At 39.2% G+C, this 19,746-nt stretch overlaps 1 protein-coding gene across 1 annotated transcript in view; it reads left to right on the plus strand.

Moving 5' to 3' along the window:
* LOC112105257 (nesprin-1-like) overlaps window positions 1–19,746 on the plus strand; it is a 121,522-nt gene that overhangs the window by 61,810 nt on the left and 39,966 nt on the right. Inside the window, exons 10-16 of the mRNA XM_026649535.1 lie at window positions 2,178–2,285; window positions 4,520–4,657; window positions 6,055–6,219; window positions 9,729–9,841; window positions 10,399–10,567; window positions 12,900–12,996; window positions 15,800–16,002. Coding sequence (XP_026505320.1) covers window positions 2,178–2,285; window positions 4,520–4,657; window positions 6,055–6,219; window positions 9,729–9,841; window positions 10,399–10,567; window positions 12,900–12,996; window positions 15,800–16,002 — 993 coding nt within the window. The remainder of the gene's footprint in view (window positions 1–2,177; window positions 2,286–4,519; window positions 4,658–6,054; window positions 6,220–9,728; window positions 9,842–10,398; window positions 10,568–12,899; window positions 12,997–15,799; window positions 16,003–19,746) is intronic.

The following is a 19,746-nucleotide window of genomic DNA, read 5'->3' on the forward strand; positions in this document are numbered from 1 at the left end:
CAAAGAATCTTGGGCCTGATTCCCACACATGGCTATGTGGCTTATAGAGTCAGTCACCAAGTCAGAATGGTAGTGTTTTACACCCATTTTAGACTTGTCTTTATAAACACTTAGTGTGCTGCAAGCTGGGGTACAAATCACTAGCCTGCTGTGCACTAAGTTGCTGTGTGGACCTTGCTATCGTGCACTAGAAGTTCCGTAGTGCCAGGGCCGGCTCCAGGCACCAGCTTGGCAAGCAGGTGCTTGGGGCAGCTGCTCCGGAGAGGGGCGGCAGGTCCAGCTATTCGGCGACAATTCGGCGGATGGTCCCTCACTCCCGCTCGGAGCGAAGGACCTTCTGCCGAATTGCCGCCGCAGATCGCAATCGCGGCTTTTTTTTTTTTTTTTTTTGCAGCTGGGGGCGGCCAAAACCCTGGAGCCGGCCCTGTGTAGTGCACTTTGACCCACTGCTGTAGATCAGAGCACACGATGGAACTTTCAGTGTGCGGTAGCAGGGTATACATAGCTGTTTAGTGTGCAGCAGACCAGAGCGCTATAGATTTATACCCCAGTTTTCTGTGTACTGCCAGACCATGTAGACAAGCCCTTTGTACATACTTTGCACAGCTATAAATGATTCCACAAGATGCATGCAAAGTGAATGTAATCTGGCTGCAGCTATCCCGCTGAGAACTCCCCTGGAAGGGAATTCTCATCAGGCATACAGCCGGTGGAAATGGCTCCTGTGCTAGTTTTGCCTATCCTGCTGCCTCAGCGCTGAGGGACTGGGGAGGGAGTGGGTTGCTCCATTCCCATACAGCAATTCTCAGCTCATGGATGGCCCAAAGAGACCATAGCTAACGGTTGTAAAATAATAGCCTCCCCAGGGTTGCTTTAATTTACTTCTGGGCTGAGGGCAGCTTGAGAATTAGAGAGCTATAACTGACTCCCTGACAACCCTCTGTAATGAGAGGATTTTGGTAAAAGAGGGAACCTTAAACCTTAAATATTTAAGTTTAAAATGACTGTTCTTTAGTACATTTCAGTTGCTTTAAAAACATATAGGTATTTCCTCTACAGTTTTGTAAGCATGAATCCACTAATTTGGTGTGATGTTTGAAACTTACTCACATACTTTAGGTTACTACATAATATGGGTTTAGTTGAATCTAATGGGCTTGCTTCTCCTCTGACTGGTTTTACAGGAGTGTATCTTCATTCATTTCAATGGAGTTACTCCTGAGTTACACTAGTGTTAGTGAGAGGTGCATGTGGCCTACTGTGTGCAAATCTCAATCAGTCACTTACATCCTGCTTAAGGATTAGGCTGTTTACACATTGCACAAATGCCTCTTCTATCATATGCTAAATCCTGATATGACTAGCTTACAGACCTGTGATTTCCTGTTGGTATTTTTCTGTTGCTGACTCTCTGATCACATTGTTCCGGACACAGCATTAATAAGAACTGTGTAATTGACAGTACACCGTACTAAAGCAATGTTGAAACAAGTCCTCTAATAGAACAGTATACTGTTATTGAATGTAGAAAGATCAGTGTGTTGTGGTATATAAGCAAAAGAAACTGTGACGATCAGTACCTTGCAATGGTGTTTTTTTTTTTTGTCCTAACTAAAACGGTAGAATATGTAAGCATTTGTCATTTATACCAACTTGCTATTTGATACCAGATGGTGCACTTAAATCAGGGAGCCAATAGTCTGGTAATGTAGGATGTCATTACGACACACTGTTTATCATCAATACCATAAGTGATAATAAATGATAAAATCAGGAATAATCCCCTTTTCCAAACAAACTGACCTTCATTTAAATTCACTGTGAACAAATTGTGATTTAATCTGTGGCAGATTAAAATTAGTTGTGATTTATTGCAGTGGCTGCACATTAAATTGGCTTTGAATGAGAACTCCATGTGACACTATGTTCCATGTGAGACTGCAGTACCCCTTGCTAGTATGAACCTCATGTCTAGGGGTCTAAATTCTACTTTCACATCCAGGCAACCCCACTCATTCAGGTTGCATGCAGATAATAGACAGTCGAATTTGACCCAAATGTCTACATTGACTTTCTCTGTAAATGAAATTGGCCTGCTAGGAAAGAGTAATATATTGCCTATTTTTGGCACTGACTAATAACCATCTACAATGCTGTTTGGGTTTCCCATCTCACAGAAAGAAGATAGACTGATGCTGAGAGACCTCAAAGTTTGGGTAGAACAGTTCGAAAGGGACCTGACCAGGACACAGATGGTAGAAGCAAGCTTACAGGAAAAATACCAGGTAAGCTGTGGAAAACTTTAAATGGTGGAAGATTTTTGTCATGATTTGATGCAACATGTGCACCTGAATTTGTATCCTTCTTCCATATAACTAATACAGTATGCTGACTGTACAAAAGTATGCAGTGTTTCACTGCTGAAACAAATCTAAGTCTGCAGATGCCCACATTGTGCCCCCTAGATCTTCAAATAAAGGGGACTTGTCTAACACAGATCTGCCTCCTGCAGGATGGAAGAAGGGCTAGGTTGCCCTTAGGTGGGCAGCTAGGGGCAGCTAAGTCCTCTCTCCCCAAACATACATTCCGGATGCTGCAGAGGCCGCTCTGTATGATAGAGGTTCTGTGATGGGGAATAATTGAAGGGGAGGTGGGCCAAGAGGAAGAGTGGGCAGGCCCTGGGCAGGGGTGGAGGTCACATTTCACTCCCCTCCAGCCAGGTCCTAGAAATCAGTCAAAATGGCTAATGCAGAATAGGCCTGTATTATATTTTAATGGAAACCCCTTCTTCCACTGGGGCAGTCATAGCCCAGGGGAGGCCTTGATAGTGTGGCTCCAGTGGAGCCATGCTACATGGGGAGCGGGGAATGTGTGGGTGTGATAAGAGCCAGAGTCAATATGGAGGCATAGGATCTGCCTCCAGTGGATATGTCTCCCCTGCCTAATTTGGGTGCAGATCCTACCACCTTTTCTAGATCGGTTAATTCTGCCCCTCTAACAGGATGATGTCAGGGAGGTTTGTAGAGATTTGCTCCCTCTGAAAACCCTGCCCTGGGGTTTGCTGTGGGAGGAGATGATCTAGGCCCTGACAACGGTCCTAAAATCATTGAAATAAAGAGGCAGTTTTCTTTGCCTGCAGTTTACTGTATTTTCCTTCTATTATTAAATATATGTATTTGGGTCACATTCTGCTCAGTTATAATCGTGTGAATTTGGAGTAACTCAAATAAATTTGTTAGTCTCTAAGGTGCCACAAGTACTCCTGTTCTTTTTGCGGATACAGACTAACACGGCTGCTACTCTGAAATCAGTTGTTGGTGTGAATCCTGAAGAAGTCTGTTGAACTTCATGTGTGACTCTGGATTTAAACTGCTTTAACTCTAAAGAGTGGATTTCAGCAGTTTTTGTTAAATCATAGGTTTTTTTACCTCACAGCCTAGCTTCTTATTTTGTCAGATTCAGCAGTGAAGTCCCAAGTCTATGTTTTTGATACCATAAGTCCAGGGCCGGCTCCAGGGTTTTGGCCGCCCCAAGCAGCCAAACAAAAAAAAAAGCCGCGATCACAATCGTGATCTGCAGCAGCAATTCAGCGGGAGGTCCTTCGCTCCGAGCAGGAGTGAGGGACCGTCCGCCGAATTGCCGCCGAACAGCTGGACGTACCACCCCTCTCTGAAGTGGCCGCCCCAAGCACCTGCTTGGTAAGCTGGTGCCTGGAGCCGGCCTTGCATAAGTCTTCCTGTCAGAGTCCTACCACAGCCAAAATACCTGTTGATTTTAGTGGGAGTGCCACACATAGGACAGCTTCAGGACCAGCTCCTGATTGTAAGATGCTGGTTCAAAAATCATGGTAGATCTTTGAAGCAGATGGAATTCCCATCCTCTGCTGAACAGATTATATGTATAATGTATGAATTTCAAATGGAGGCCCTGATCCTGCAAACAGTTATGCATATAAGTAAAGGTACACAAGCGAATAGTCCCAGCGCATTCAGGGCTACTTGTGTGTAAAATTACTCAAATACATAAATGTTTGCAGTATCAGAGTCCTGCTTCTTCCTGGGGTTTGGCATTATTGGTAACACCACATCATAAACTTCAACCTAAACTTCAAATATGGTTATTCATAGGAGTTTCCATGCAGGCCATCTCTGTACCAAAACCTAGTTTTCTCTGCCTGAGAGAGGCTCCAACCCCCTCTTTTAACCTGCTAAAAGCTAATTGAATGTAATTGCTAGTTGTGTTCAACAGTAATTTCTGCCTTTCATGTAGGGTTCAGGTACCTAATAACTGGAGGAAAACAGAGGAGTCCTGTATCCCTACAGAGGTCCCTTGAGTCTCTTACCCTGTTAAAACGTTTAATAAAAATGTATTTCAAGGAAGTTCATAATTAAATACATATTCCCACTTGGGAAGGATAGAATCTTTTATCAATTCAGAATTGTAAAATGGCCAACCTTAACCCACACATGTCCTGTTCTTTCCTTCCATGCCTCATTGTACTGATTTTCTTTTCATGCAGTCATTTAAACACTTCCGAGTCCAGTATGAAATAAAGAGGAAACAGATTGAACTTGTAATCCAGTCTTCACGTAAAGATGGTAAATTGTCACTTGATCAAGCTATGGTGAAGCAAGCTTGGGACAGGGTTTCTTCCAGGGTAAGTTAAAAAAATTAATACACTAAATACATATGATTAGACATAAATTTTTAAGTTTTGATGAAGCAAAGACTGAATAAGGTCTTTAGGATAGGGCACCTACCTTGAACTGCCCTTTCTTAGAAAATATGTTGATAAAAACATAGTAGTATTGAGTATTTTGAAAACACAACTAATAGTACAATTCACAGCTCCCCTCAAACTGGATTAACTAAACAGGTTTTAAACAATATTGAATGCCCTATAAAATTCTACATCTGTTCATTTACAGAACAATTTTTGTCTGCCTACCAACTACTAAATGTTGTAGTTTGTTGTAAAAGTGTAATGGTATTCATTTGGCATGGACACATTATTTATGAGTGGTGAAGCAACAAACGAGTTATGTAGGTCATTCCAAATGAGAGTCAATGAAACCTTTATAAATGACCATGCTGTCATGAATTTTTCTATGTCATGTATTTAAAATAAACTATAATGGAAATATTTTGAAGCTTTGTAATTTTTATTGACATTATTTTCCTCTTTCTTAATTGAGACTCTTCCAGTAAGACAGGCTACTTTACTTCTGTAGATCCAAATGTACAGGCTTCTGAGGAAGAGAAAAATTAGAGACCTTTCAGTATTACTGAAAATAGCTTCTTTGTATAACTAATATTAAATCTTCAGATCTGAACTTCCACAGTCTACCAGAGTAAGAAACAAGTGCTGTATCCCATTGGAAAAAGCATTCTTGGCATTCAGTGGGATAAGGAAAGTGTTACTATCCCTGATAACTGATGACATTTGGAGCTTAAGCTTGTCAGGTTCAAGTCTGCATAATGCCAGACAATTATAATTTGGGGAGAAATGGTGGAAATAGGTGGAAGAAAGTTGCATTTCTCAAGAACAACTTATAAGCATCTGTCTGAAACTGCTGAGATCCCTGGAATGTTGACATTTGTCTCCTCTGAGATGGGGTAATGAGCAGAGGGCAGATGAAACTATCTGACATGTATGAGAAGTTCAATTTATGACATGGTTTCAATTTTTTTTCACAAACCTGTCATCACCACATCTGTGGTATAAATATAGAAAATCTGATTGCTTTTGGTGGTGGACAAGTTTTACTAATGTACATTTAGGGTAACCTGCACCATTAATGAGTAATGATGCCATGCATAGTTTATCCAGAACAAATTGTTGTAATGGAAAATTATAAATTACCATCCTTAATATTGTAATGCCATAAACTGAATATCAACATTTACATTTTATACATCACTTATTGTTCTTTTAATTTCTTTTTGGCCTTGTAACTATCCAGCGCCAGGTTTGTTAGGAGTCTGATTTTCAGGATAGTTACTTGTGCAATTAATCCTGGAAGGATATTCAGTATTCTTAATTTTGTTTTCCAGCTACTAGATTGGCACAAATATCTTGATAAATCTCTTCCTGCGCCTTTGGGTACCATAGGTGCCTGGCTTTACAGAGCAGAGGCTGCCGTTAGGGAAGAAATAATTGTCCAGCAAGCTCATGAGGAAACAGCAAATACGATACATCGGAAGCTTGAACAGCATAAGGTAACTCTGTATGAGACATCTCTATGCATGACATTTCCAGTTTCAGTGTGGCCACTGTTCCTAGGATTGTGGGTGACTGAGAACTCATGCTGTATGAACAACAAATTTTCGTGGTTGTTGTTAATAGGTTTGTTTTGAAAGTGAGTTGTGATGATGAGGCAACTTGGACAACATATGGAGTCCTAAGATTTCCTTGATGCCATACAAATTGGGTTTTTGACATGCTGTAGTTAGGAGGCTACATGTACTAGTTATATTGGTAGATAATCTCCTCCTGGTAGTAGATGAAGATCAAGTGTCCATGCCTATTCTTTTAGATCTATCAGATGATACCTTTGACTATGAGGTTTTATTAACACATCTGCAGATCCTAGAAGAAGTAGTTCGAATTATTTTTGAATGGCTCTTATTCCTTTCTTTTTGAGAGGTCCCAGAGTGTAATATTCCATAGCTGTTCATCTGCTCCAGGAGCTCTCTCCTACAGAGCTCCACACTGTACCATTCTGTTACTCAACCTATATGTGAAGCCAAGTGAAATAGTGAGGTAATGGAGAGACTACAATACTTTAAATATGCTGATAACCCACATTGCAGTTGGTCTTAACCAATGCCTAACCAAGATTGAGGCTTGGAAGAGAATGAGGTGAACCTAGATCATTTTGCGCCTGAACAGGGCTTGAAAAATCCACTTTCCTATAGTTAATAAGAAGCTTTCATAGGCAAATTTGAATATTAGTGCTATCAATTTCTGCAGATTCTAAGCTCTTATTTAAAAGTAAGTTGTATATATAGACAGGCAGATAAATATCTTTGGGGAGGAGTAGGAGAAGAAAGCTGAGACAGGAAATATAGAGGATGAAGTAAAGAACACAATGTAGGGAAAGAAAAAAAGGGTATATAACCTGGGAAAGAGAGGAAGAAAAGAGAGAACAGACACTGAAAATATAGGGATAGAAAAAGGAAGAAAAATTGGAGTAGAACCAGCAAGGGAAAGAAGGTATAACAGAAGCAAGAGAGATGTATGTAGTAAGTTATATTTTAAAATGTTTTATATTGAAATTTGATTGACAGCATGGTATAAAGAAATACAAGGCACAACTGTTTTATTGCTGCAAAAATAATCTGGCAAGGATTTATTTAAAATTATATTTGTAGTCCTTTTAGCTTCTTTATGGTGTACAGTATAATGAAGGCCTGAAAGGTTTCTTAACAAAAAAGTTTTTGTTAATCTTGGCAATATCATGAATGTCAGCCCTTGTTTTTTGCTAGAACAACTCCTGGAAGTCTTAGAGATATGTATTTTGAGCTCTCACATCTTAATTAATCAGCCTGACAAGTAAACTTAATCCTTAGGTTAGTAGATGTCAGGTAAATTTTTCAAGCCATGTATCAGTGGTTCTCAACCTATTTAACACTGTAGGACGCATATATGTGTTATGTGGGCCACATCCAATACTATCTGTGTGGCCCTGAGGATATCACATGAGCTGCAGCTGTGTGTTGATGGGTTGCAAGCGGCCCTCGAGCCGCAGGTTGAGAACCACTGCCCTATATGTAGTGCACGTGAGATGGAGAAAGCATCAGAAGAATTAGTAGAAATCAGCTCCCTGTATTGTATGAGTTTGCTCATCTTTGTCACTCAGGTTCGTGACGCAGGGGTCATGAAGATCCTCAGCTGCTTAGGTAGCAGCAATGGCTCAATGTGTTTTTTCCAGCTGTGCTTTACAATTTTTTTTATTTCTCTCTGCTGGGAACCTCGCCACATTATCCATACCTTTATCACCTCCAGAACTTGTTACATGACATTGCATATTATATGGCCCCTTAAGGTTATTCTGAAGTTCCAACTAATGCAGAATACATTATTATTAATAATAACATCTAGCTTTTATATAGTGCTTTTTATCAGTATATTTCAAAGTGTGTTTTGTCTTCTTAGGCACCATCCTGCACAAACTTTGCTGTGTTCAACTTCACATCCATAAGTAGTCCTATTGAAGTCAGTGGGACTACTCACAGTTGTTTAACTTTATATTAGTATATTAGTCTTTGAAGGGTCAGGACCTTAATAATTAGTAATTCACTTGGGGAGCGAATTGCATCTGAAAGCCAGAGTTTTTACTGGCGTCTACTAGATTAGTGGGTGAAGTTTCAAGTACTGGTTTTGACTAATAAGGATCTAAAAAGCTTGTTTCTATCTAAGGATCTCAGGCTATGTCTACATAGCCCTGCAGTTTGGACTATGGGGGTGGGAATAGAAGTGCACACCGAAGTGCTGTGTTGTAACATCCCTCATTTAAATGCGAGAGGGCTAGCTGCAGAGAATTCTCAGCAAGGGTTTCTTGATTCTCAAACTCATTTATCCCCTTTGCCTTACAAAGCCTGAGAGTTTTATCTCTTCTCTCAAACTTTCTTCCAAAGGGGAGGGTTGAGTAGAGTCAGGTGGGTTGGTGGAGGATCATGGGGGATATTGGGCACAATTTTGTGAATTGAGCCGATAGAATTGTATATTTATCTCTGCTGTTGCACAAGTGTTCAGTCAGAGCAGTCTGTGGAGAGGTGATATTTTAATACATTGAAAAAATAGACATTTGAGATAAATTTACTAGTTTGCATTTTGTTAACCCAGCTCCCTCAGCCTGGGGAGAGGAGGAGCTGTGCATGATTTTCTTTGTCAGTACAGTACTGATCAGGTTCAGCAAGGGACTGTACAATAAGCTATCTACTCCCTCACATTCTGGCAGCCTTCTGAAGACTTGACATCGTTATGGTTACCGCTTTGGAAACCGTTACCAGTCATTCATTTTAATAAGTAATCTCCAGGAAATCCTTTGAAGTAGTGTTGCTTGGTTACTATAGAAATGAGCTGTTATTATGAGGCTTATGCTTGTTCGTATCTTATCATAAGCCTACAGGTTTAGGTACTGCATTCAGTGTAGGTTTGTGTAATATATAGCATATAATCACTGAAGCTTCTGATGCTGAGAGTCAGGAGTTCACTTCACATTGAATATGCAATAACATCAGGAACCCTGAATCTGCTGCTTTGTAGCGGGGGGCGGGCAGGATTAGACTAATTGTGTAATATTTGAAATAGCAGTTAATAAAAGCTGGTATTTGTATTAAAGACATAAACAGTAAATTTAGCAAAATTATGTACTCATGAAATTTCAGCAATTGCAGACCTTATCTCAGATTAGTCACATATAACCAGAGTTCATCGTGTTTCTTTAAATCTCTGAAAGATTTATTTGAGGCAGTGCAAGTGCCATCTATTTTAAAAACTGCCAGAATTATAAGACACAGCTTTAGCAGAACATCTCATAAGGTACTTTCGCTGTGCAGATGCTCAAGCTGCTATATAATGCTTTTATATTAGGCATTAACTTGCATGCAAATGTGACAGCATGTTCAAATACTTAACTACATTGACTCATCATTGCAGCCTTAAAATCATGCTTATTAGTTAGTCTACTGTGAGCCTTTTCTCTCTCTTTGAATCAAACCAGGACCTGCTTAAAAACCTAGATGGTCACAAAAAGGCATTCCAAGGGATCCACCGGGCTAGGTCTGTTAATGGAGTCCCTGTTCCACTGGAGCAGTTAGACGATATGGCAGAGAGGTAAGAAGAATTTCAATCTTAAATGAAACCTCCTCTGTGAATGACAGAGAACCTGTTTGCTTTATAATGTTTTCATGTAAAAATCAGATTTTACATTTGGTTCTTAGTTAAGAAGAATAGGAGAAGCAACAAATGAGAAATATATTGAAAAGCCTGATATTAATAATTGATAATGGTCAATTTGAAAAAGCAATTGATTTTCAAAAAGGAATAATTTTGCAGACAGACTCGGCACAGGAAGGAACATTATGTAACAACATAATGCTTATGAACAAACTGGAAGAGGGATGCTTTGGTAATGAAAAAAACTTAGTCTCAGACCTAAACTGATGATTTACTTCTGTGTATAAACAGAATTATAACATGCTTTATTTTAATGAGCAGCCTTCAGAGTGGTTATCATACAAAATTAAATATGCCTTTAGGCTTTGCATTAGATCAAAGAATAGAGATAGATCTCACACATAACAAGGTAGCTTGAACCTATAGAAAAATCCTTCCGTTCCTCCTACATATTGAATGTTGCACTTTTTTACTATAGTGTGATTCATTCCTAGGTTTAATTTTGTTGCATCTACGTCTGAACTCCATCTGTTGAAAATGGAATTTCTGGAACTGAAATACCGTCTGCTGTCACTGTTAGTCCTTGCAGAATCGAAGTTAAAATCATGGATTATCAAATATGGAAGACGAGAGTCGGTAGAACTACTTCTACAAAATTATATTGTAAGCTTTTGTTCTTTGTTTAATTTTGTTGCATCTACATCTGAACTTGCCCCTTGTGTTGTGATTCACACCTATGTAAAGACAGTGTAAAATGCTACCATAAGAGAAGGGACGCATTTTACATCTACTTTGCACCCAATTTGAAGAGGTGTAAAGGACCACAGAAAGTATAAGACAACAGAGAATCCAGCAGATGGCCCCAATCCTGGCTGCGCTCCAGCTGGTTCATGGTGCTCCTATGGTACAAAGTTCTTCTAAACCCAGCAGATCCAGCCTCTCAAATTGGAGGCTCTTTGGGTGGTGCAGAACTACTCTGGGGACTTCCACATCATTGCTCCTTGCAGACGGCTGCCCAGGGTATTGGGGAAGAGGGTGTGGTCAGGGATCTCTCACACCGTAGTGCCCAGCTGTCACTTGGCTCCTTGAGACCACTGGTGGCTTATGGAGAATAAAGCAGCTTTCAGGTCAGTCTAACCTGTGTTGGGGGCTTCACCCTGGGCAGAGCAGCTCTAAGAATGGGGAAACACATAAGGCACATTTGAGCCCCCCTCAGCTGAGCTGAACATTCATTAGTTGAGGTTCTTGCCCAATGTATTTATTATGTGTGCCATGTAAGATTTATGAAGTCCTCACATATTTATTCCCTTGCTTTGATGTGTTTCAGTTTTGTAAATGATGTGATAGTTCCCCACATTACTGTTGTTAGCAATATGAACTGTTCCTTTTCAATATCTTCTTGTTTTGTTTGTTTTTGGAATGCATACACATGCCAAACTCCATTTACAGAGCAACAGATCAGTAATTCAAAATAAAACACAAATTCACTACCTGAGATAACTTTTCATTTAATAGTTAAAAATAAGATTTTTTCCTGCATACTATAAAATAATGATCCAAAAGCATCTTTCTCTCAATTATTTCACTTCCATTATGTTTTTAATGCTCATCAAAGCAGCTCACTGATGGTATTAATTATTATAGTTCTCTAGCCATTGCACATCAAGAATTCCATACTCTTAATGCTAATTTGAAATGGGCAAACTGTTTAGAGTAGAGTATACTCAATAATCATGTGCTTAACTTTGGAGAATGTGTGTTCCTATTTACTTTAGTAGGATTACTCACATTCTTAAAGTTTACTACTGTGCTTAATGCTTTGCTAGATTGGGGTGGGGCTTCAGTGTGTATCTGATGACATAAAGTATGCTTGTATACTGCATTGCTAAGTTAGCCCAACATGCCTTCATGTACAATATACACTCTCTCAAAATGTTGGCAAAAAGTGTTTAAAAATCATATCAAATTATGTGTCCAATACAAAACTGGGACCCAAGTCTTTTGGTGCCACTGTCAGTGGCAAAGCAATGAGCCTGGTTAGCCTATATGAAAAACAGGGCTAATATTTCTTGCACTTACATATCTGAAAGGAATTTACAAAGGTAGGAAAACATTATTTCCATTTGACAGTTGGCCTAACTAAGAACTCAACCCTGAAAACTCTTAAGCACATTAACAACTTTAACAAATAATTTTGAAAAACAATTACATTTGGAAAAAAAACATCCAAGTGACTGACCATCCATGAACAAAAAAAGGGGCAACATTTGTTGAATAAGTATTCCCTATAAATTATTTACCCAGCTCTGTTTAAGAGCAAATGTTCAAAGCAGAATATAGAGTTTTAGCATCAACCGCGAAGGTAAAAACCTATGCAACACTTTGTAAAGCAGCATCCCTTAATGTAGGATTTCTTTAACATCTTGTTCCATCTCTTCTGGAAGATGTGAATGCAAACTGAAGTTTGATGGAATATATTTCTTTTCTTTGAATGAAATCTGTCCCTTTGCAGAGGGTCAGTACAAGGGCTATTCTGAAGGCTTAAGTGAGATTTAAATGGTGCATAGGTTTTGTGGTAGCTGTCTGCATGAAGATGAATTTTGCCCTTACTGAATTGTTTTCACTTAGATCTCAGCAGAGGAGGAGTTATCTAATAAATAGTGACTCTTCAGGCAATTCTTTGTCTTCTGCTGAATTCTAAGTATGAAGAAGTCCGAAGAATTCCAGCAAGAAAGAGCAATTAACAGGTTGCCTTATGAGCATGTTAAAAATATTCATCCAAAATGTACTCTTGAAAAGAGTCTCCTATGGGAGGAGACTATCCTGTCCTGTCATTGTCAAAGGTAGCTCTGGATAGCACATTGTAAATTAAGTGGGGGATGGTTTGGTGAAATTTGAGAAATCGTATCTTAATGCAATTGTAATTCAAAGGAATTGTCATTATTCCATGTGACATTTACTTTTGCCTCTTATAACCATTTTTTTCCCTTTACAGTCTGTTATTGAAAACAGTAAATTCTTTGAGCAGTATGAAGTTACATACCAGATCTTGAAAAGGGCAGCTGAGATGTATGCCAAAGCTAATGGCTCAGGTAAATACCTCTGTATCTGTTGCAATTCTGAAGGCATTTTAGTCCTGTTGATTTTAATATCCTTTTTAAATTAGTTCCTCAGAGTATATTTAGAAGCCAATTCCTTCTGTGCAATACAGTTGTACTGTAGCTGTAATTAACCACGTGGGATCTGACAAAACTAGAATCCAGTGGATTTCTGCCAGTGTGTATTGACTGTGTGATTGTTAGAATATGCTACTGGAACATGAGGAAATCTAAGTGTTAATTGTAAAAGTGTTCTTCTACTTTTGACTTGTAGAAAATCACCTCTGGTTGTAACTGAAGATGATTTTGATTCACAAAGTGTGAAATTCACTCCAGTGCAGAGGGCTAGCACAATGCCCATGCACCAAATAAGTCTCACATACTTTGTACGGGCCCTCTGCACTGGGGTGAATTTCACCCACTTTGAATAACTTGAAGGAGTTATGAAATGATAATATCTGAGAACTGAGTAACATAGGTCATCTGTGCTTTTGGGGGAGGGAGGGAGGAGGGCGGTGTAAAAAAGCAACAACCTCCTCTCAAAATATCTGGAATGGGGATTTAATGACAGTCACAACAATAATAATAATGATGATGCAATTTGTGCCATTTTGAACAGCCTTGTGTTGGGGCAGTTCAGAGCAGCAGCTATCCAGGGGGGAAGTTGTAGAAGGATTGTTAGCCCTCGCTGAACTCCCCAGTACACAGCAGGAAGCTGCACCATCCTGTTATCTCCAGGCTCAAGGAGTGGCCTTTTATTCCTGGTGTGCAAGCTGTGGAAGGATCTTTTGTATTACTATGCCTCTGAACCTACGTGCAAAGCAGTCTCATCCAGTTTCATTAGTAGGACAGTATTCACTGAAGTACCTTTCACAAGCCTTCCAGAATGACAAAGAATGATCAAAATGATAGGTGCAGTATACGATGACCTGTGGATGGATCGGCTACTCTCTGTTACACCTATACAACCCCACTGGGTACAGTGAGGTTGCATGGATGGCTCTGGAGGCATCTGATAGGGACTACTTTAAACACTGTCAAATAATAGTGCAGCAATCTCTGGGGTGAGATGCTGCAGTTGTTAAAATGGTTTATGGATAGGGAGTGAAAAGGAATATCTTACCCATTTAAAATGACACTTTCAACTCAAATTTGTCCCAAAAGTTAGATTTTTGTAAAAATACACTTTAAAAAATGTAAGAGCAATATAAACTATTCCATGATTTTTTAAAAAACCCAACAATAAGTCATTTTCCAACAAATAAATATTCACCTGAGTTATTTGCAGCATAAATAGTGCAAACTAAGGACACCTAAGCTATGAATTCATTTCTTAAAGGATCCTGCATTGCAGATGCATTATCTTTTTTCCTTAAAAAGAGGGAATCAACTGCAATGGTATGGCCCAGAAATCAAGTACACCACCTACAGAAAATTCAAAAAGTAGATGACAAAAATCCAATGTCATTAATCTGGATTTATATAGTTGTAAATGAAAATAGATTTTCTCTTAATATTTTAATGCAAACTCAGCACTGAATCAGCCACACATATAGTTTTCTATTTCTCTTTCCTTGTTAAATATAACCCTTCCTATATTACCTTTTTGTTATTAGATGCATACACCAATAACATGCAGGATATGCAACATGACTGAGTTAATCTGACATTCTTTGTATACTTTATTTTTTACAATGTATGCTTAATTTCTCAACCTTAATGTTGCAGATGACATAGAGCTTGGGGGGTTGCCAATACTTTGGAGGATAAAGCTAAAATTCAGAACTGGGTTATAGATAAAATGAAATTCTACAAAGACAGAGGTGTAAGGTGCTACCCTTAGGGAAGAAAAACGAAATGCATAAATACAGATGAGGGAAAACTGGCTTGGCAGCAGCACTGCTGAGAAGGATCTGGGAGTTGTGGTGGATCGCAACCTCAACATGAGTCAGCAATGAGATGCTGTTTCAAAAAAAGCAAATGTAATTTTAAGTTGCATTAACGGAGGCAAAGCATGCAAGTCATGGGAGGTGATAGTACCGCTCTACTTGGCACTAGTTAGGCCTCAGTTGGAGCACTGTGTCCAATTTTGGTCACCACTGTCTAGAAAGGATGTAGACAAACTGGAAAGGATCCAGAGGCGAGTGACAAAGATGCTCAAAAGGATGGAATGCAAGCCATGTGAGCAAAGGCTGAAGGAACTAGGTATGTTTAGTTTAGAAAAGAAGAGATTAAGGGGGGGAGGGGACATGATAGCAGTCATTAGATACTTGAAAAGTTGCTACAAAAAGATGGAGAAAAATTGTTCTCTCTTGCCACAGAGGGCCGGACAAGAGGCAATGGATTCAAATTACAGCATAGCAGATTTAAATTAAACCTCAGGAAAAACTTCCTAACTGTAAGAACAGAAGGACAATGGAACAGACTGCCTCAGGAGGTTGTGGAAGCTCCTTCACTGGAGGTTTTTCAAAAGGAGGCTGGATAGCCATCTGTCTTGGATGGTTTAGACACAACAAATCCTGCATCTTGGCAGGAGGTTAAACTAGATGACCTTGCAGTCCCTTCTAACCCCTATGGTTTTATGATTCTGTGATTAGGTTGTGCATTTCATATATGTGTAAACAAACCTACTGATGCTGAAAAGAATATAAAATATAATTACTTAACAAGAATAATAATAGAGATTTAATAATATTTTTAATAAAAGAAACACATGCTAAATACTTGGATAAATACTTCCAGCAGCTCCAAGACTTTAAGTTGTGTTTAAAAATTCAATATGCTTTCTGTGTCTTAGTGGAAGAAGCAGAGAATGTGATGAAATTCATGAATGAAACAACAGCCCAGTGGAGGAACCTGTCGGTAGAGGTGAGAAGTGTGAGGAGCATGTTAGAAGAAGTGATTGCTAACTGGGATCGGTATAGCAGCACTGTGGCCAGTCTGCAGGCGTGGCTGGAGGATGCGGAAAAAATGCTGAATCAGCCTGAACATGCCAGAAAGGTAAGGAATATTAGCTACTTCATCCAACCCCTGCATATGGCTTTTATGACTATTCAGTAAAAGTTTTACAACCTACAGGACACAAGTTTAAAAAAAAAACATCAGTGACCAGGCAGAAGACTGGGGAGAAGACCTAGATGATGAGAGTTGTGGCAGGTTGAGATTTGTTCATGGAATAATTCCTGCCTTACTCTCTTCACTATCAGAAACCTTCACAGATGCATAGTACACTTTCTATCTGAGCATATTTGTCTTAGGTTTGTGTGTGTGCCCATGTGTGCACTTATGTATGCATGTATAAATATGGAAAGAGAATGAGCACATTTAAGATGTTATAGCGTAAAGGCTTTATTTGCATGAATTTAGGATGGCTGCATTGTTCACAAATGGCAAAGCCAAGAATGTGTTGTTATGCAGCTGACTCAAAACAAGTGCCATATAACACTGCATCATTATGTGTTCTGTATATGCCACATATTTTATAGTAAAACTGGTTTAATCCCTTTTCTTCTTTGCAACAGTTTAGGAGTTTAAGTGAGATGTTTTAATAAGGTCTGCTTATACAAGCATTTATGTAGAGTAAATATGATGCTTTTACCTTTCTGTTTACCACTTAGGTTATTCTCTGAATAACCACTCTGCCTACAGCCAGTTTATCTACGTATATATGTAGTTGTTTGCCCAGCAAATTAAAAAATAAGGATGTTTTAAAAACTATTTTAGAAATGATTTAAATAGTTCTAAAAGTTGTTCCAACTATTGTGTGCATTTATATATTTCACCATAAGGCCGTCTGCCTTGGTATCATGAGTTGTGCTCTGACCTCAGAGGGGGTGAAAAATTATGACAAATACATTTTAGAAACGTCTTTAAATGACCTAACATAGTTTTGCACACATATCAATGATAACACTACAATTTTAATGGCACAGTTTTAATATCTATTATCTTCGGGTCTACCAATAATAAATATCTCCTATTTAAAAAAATATCAGACTTTAATCCTGACACTAGCTAAGGACAGAATATTGCACATTGTGGGCCACAAGCCAATTTAATTTTTTTTTTTAGAAATTCAGTACTTTGAGTTGGGGGGAAAGAAAGGAGTGTTTCTCATGTTTAAACAAAATTTGTGCCTGTAAAAGTTGTCTCAGTGGTTTGGCATCTTATAAATTGTCCTGTCAATGGTGGATTAATGGGCAGATGAGATGGTCATACACATGATAAATGCACATGGGTGTCAGTGGCTTATACATGTGGTTTATGTATAAGTCAACATCTGTGTGTCGAGTCTGTTCTACAGTTTCACCTTAAAGCAGATTATGAACATGTGTGTATAGTGCCACATGTGCTACTGATATCCATGTGATGAATTGCGTTCATTATGCAACTTTGACCATCCCATCTGCACTCTGTTCACTCCGCTAATCTGTCTCCACTGGGACTCTTTGACTGCTAGGGTTGCCAATTTTAGTTGGTCATATTCCTGGAGTTTTCATCACATGATATAATATTTAATTAAAGATTAATCTTTAATTCCTGGAGACTCCAGGGCAATTCTGGAGGGTTGGCAATCCTATTCCAAATCTCTCAGCAGCTTCAAATAGCCAGTTTAAATAAATAAGTAAGTAAATAAATAAATAAATAAATACAGCACTCTGACACAGGAATATTATTCCCTTTCCCCCAGAATGTGCAATTTCTCCCTCATATTACACTGGCTCAAGAATCAGAATTGTTCCCAATTATGAGAAGGTAACAGAATTTGCTTCTGGTCCTAGGTGTTTTCAAGATGCTGTACTAGACCTTAAGAGAGTGACATCTCATTTTGTATGGCAAATCTATTTTAGGTCATTTAAGAGGCTTTTATAATTTATCAGTTATAACTTTCACTCTCACTGGGGTTTGTACAGCTCAACTAATGTTAACAAAGGCATCCTGGCTTCTAGATGGATAGAGGTAATTAAATAGCATCAGTAACATAAAGTAAAACTTACTGAAATATTTTCAAAATATTTGTTCTGTAATTTGTGTCACATACAAAATCCCCGATGCTGTGGCGTGATATAAGGGCTTTGTGGCACTCACATGGAATGACCTACATAACTCACTCTTAAGTTCACCACTCATGAGAATTATGGTGCATCCCAAATTTAGGCCATAAAATCTTCATACCACACCATAATGCTTTCACTCTCTTTTATCTCCCTGTCTGATTACAAGTTCTATATTTGCATGATTGTTTTGTTTGCAATGCTAAAATGTAAGGGTCTTCCCTGTTTTCCATTGGTTACCCCTAGTTTAAGGGATTCTACCATGAACTCATTAACCTAAACAATTTTGAAACTTGCCAGAAGTGACCATCCTTGACTCTCATATTTCTCATACAAATAATTGAAATACAACAGAACAAATTCATCACTGAACAAATCCATTTTTTTTGTAACTCCATCAACTACCAGGAACTTTAACTAAAGATAAATTTGGCCCAGTAATTTCAAAGTTGCACAAGGATGCTATTTACTGGGAAATATCTGTGATGCCCCTGCACCATGCTGTCAGAAGGAGCAGGGTTTGTCACCTGCTGAGACCTGCCTTCCAACTTAGTGGATTCCTGAGGACCTGAAGATGGCCTCAGCCATTCACAGGGAAACCCCACACCCTTTCAACCCCAGCAGTCCCTCTGAGATCCCCCCCAGCACAGTTCCATTGGAGCCATGCTCCCAGGGCCTCTGACCTGGCAGCTTCATTCAAGGCCCCAATAGGGATTGTGGGGGGAATCTGAAAATAGTATAGCCTGAGATGGTTTTCATTTTTTTAAGTCTTCCTTTGGGTCAGGGACAATATGTGCCCCTCCCCCCAGCCTGCTCCCCAGCCTGCCCGGACTCTGCTTCCTCCTTCATGCTGAAGGGTCTATGCAGAGAAACTTCTGCAGGGTCTGGGGTGGGAAACGATACCTCAGAGGTATCCAGGCCCTGCTTCCCATTGTTGGAGAAGAGATTCACACCTGGAATGAAGAAAGTCTACCTCTGCAGAGTAATTCATTCTCCCATCTCATTTCTTCTTTGACCTCTTTGCTAAGTCTGCCAACAAGAGAACTGGTCAGTGCCTGTTCTGATGGGGTTATTTTGTTGTGAACAATAGGAACAGGACTGCTGTTTTTGTTTTCCTTCTAGCATACCTGGCATGTGTACAGCAGTTTAAAAAAACAACAAGGAAATGTTTATATAATATATCTGGGATGCTGTTGGGTATTTCCTGACAAATCAATATTGTTATCTTGGGCACCAGGGGAAAGCAACACTATTCTCAAACTCAAAGAAGATGGAATTTGACACCCAGTCTACTCAGAGAAGATGAAGCTTATTCACTAATATGTCTATGTACATAGTACAAGTGCTCTTTACTCATGTCTTCTTTAGGGATTTAAATAACATTGTGTTCAATTATCTGTCCAACACATTTAAGCAATATGCCTCCATTTGACATTTTCTTTGTAGCTATATGGGAGGTGTTTTAAATATGGATAAGTTATGACATCTGCATCAATTATTGTCTTGTCACAAGACTTTCTGAAACCTTGAGATTGCGCTTTTTGGTACAGCCATGAGCAAGAGGCAATGTGTAAACGGCACCATGCCTGGAGCAGTGCTGGGAAGAATTGTACTTCAGACAGCCATTTGAAGCACAGTTCCTCCCTGGTTCCCCCTTGCTCCTGGGGCAGAATAAAAAGGAAGGTGGGGA

This window comes from Terrapene carolina, unplaced genomic scaffold (assembly GCF_002925995.2).
Source record: "Terrapene carolina triunguis isolate 2854851 unplaced genomic scaffold, T_m_triunguis-2.0 Scaffold85, whole genome shotgun sequence".
Lineage (NCBI taxonomy): Eukaryota > Metazoa > Chordata > Testudines > Emydidae > Terrapene > Terrapene triunguis.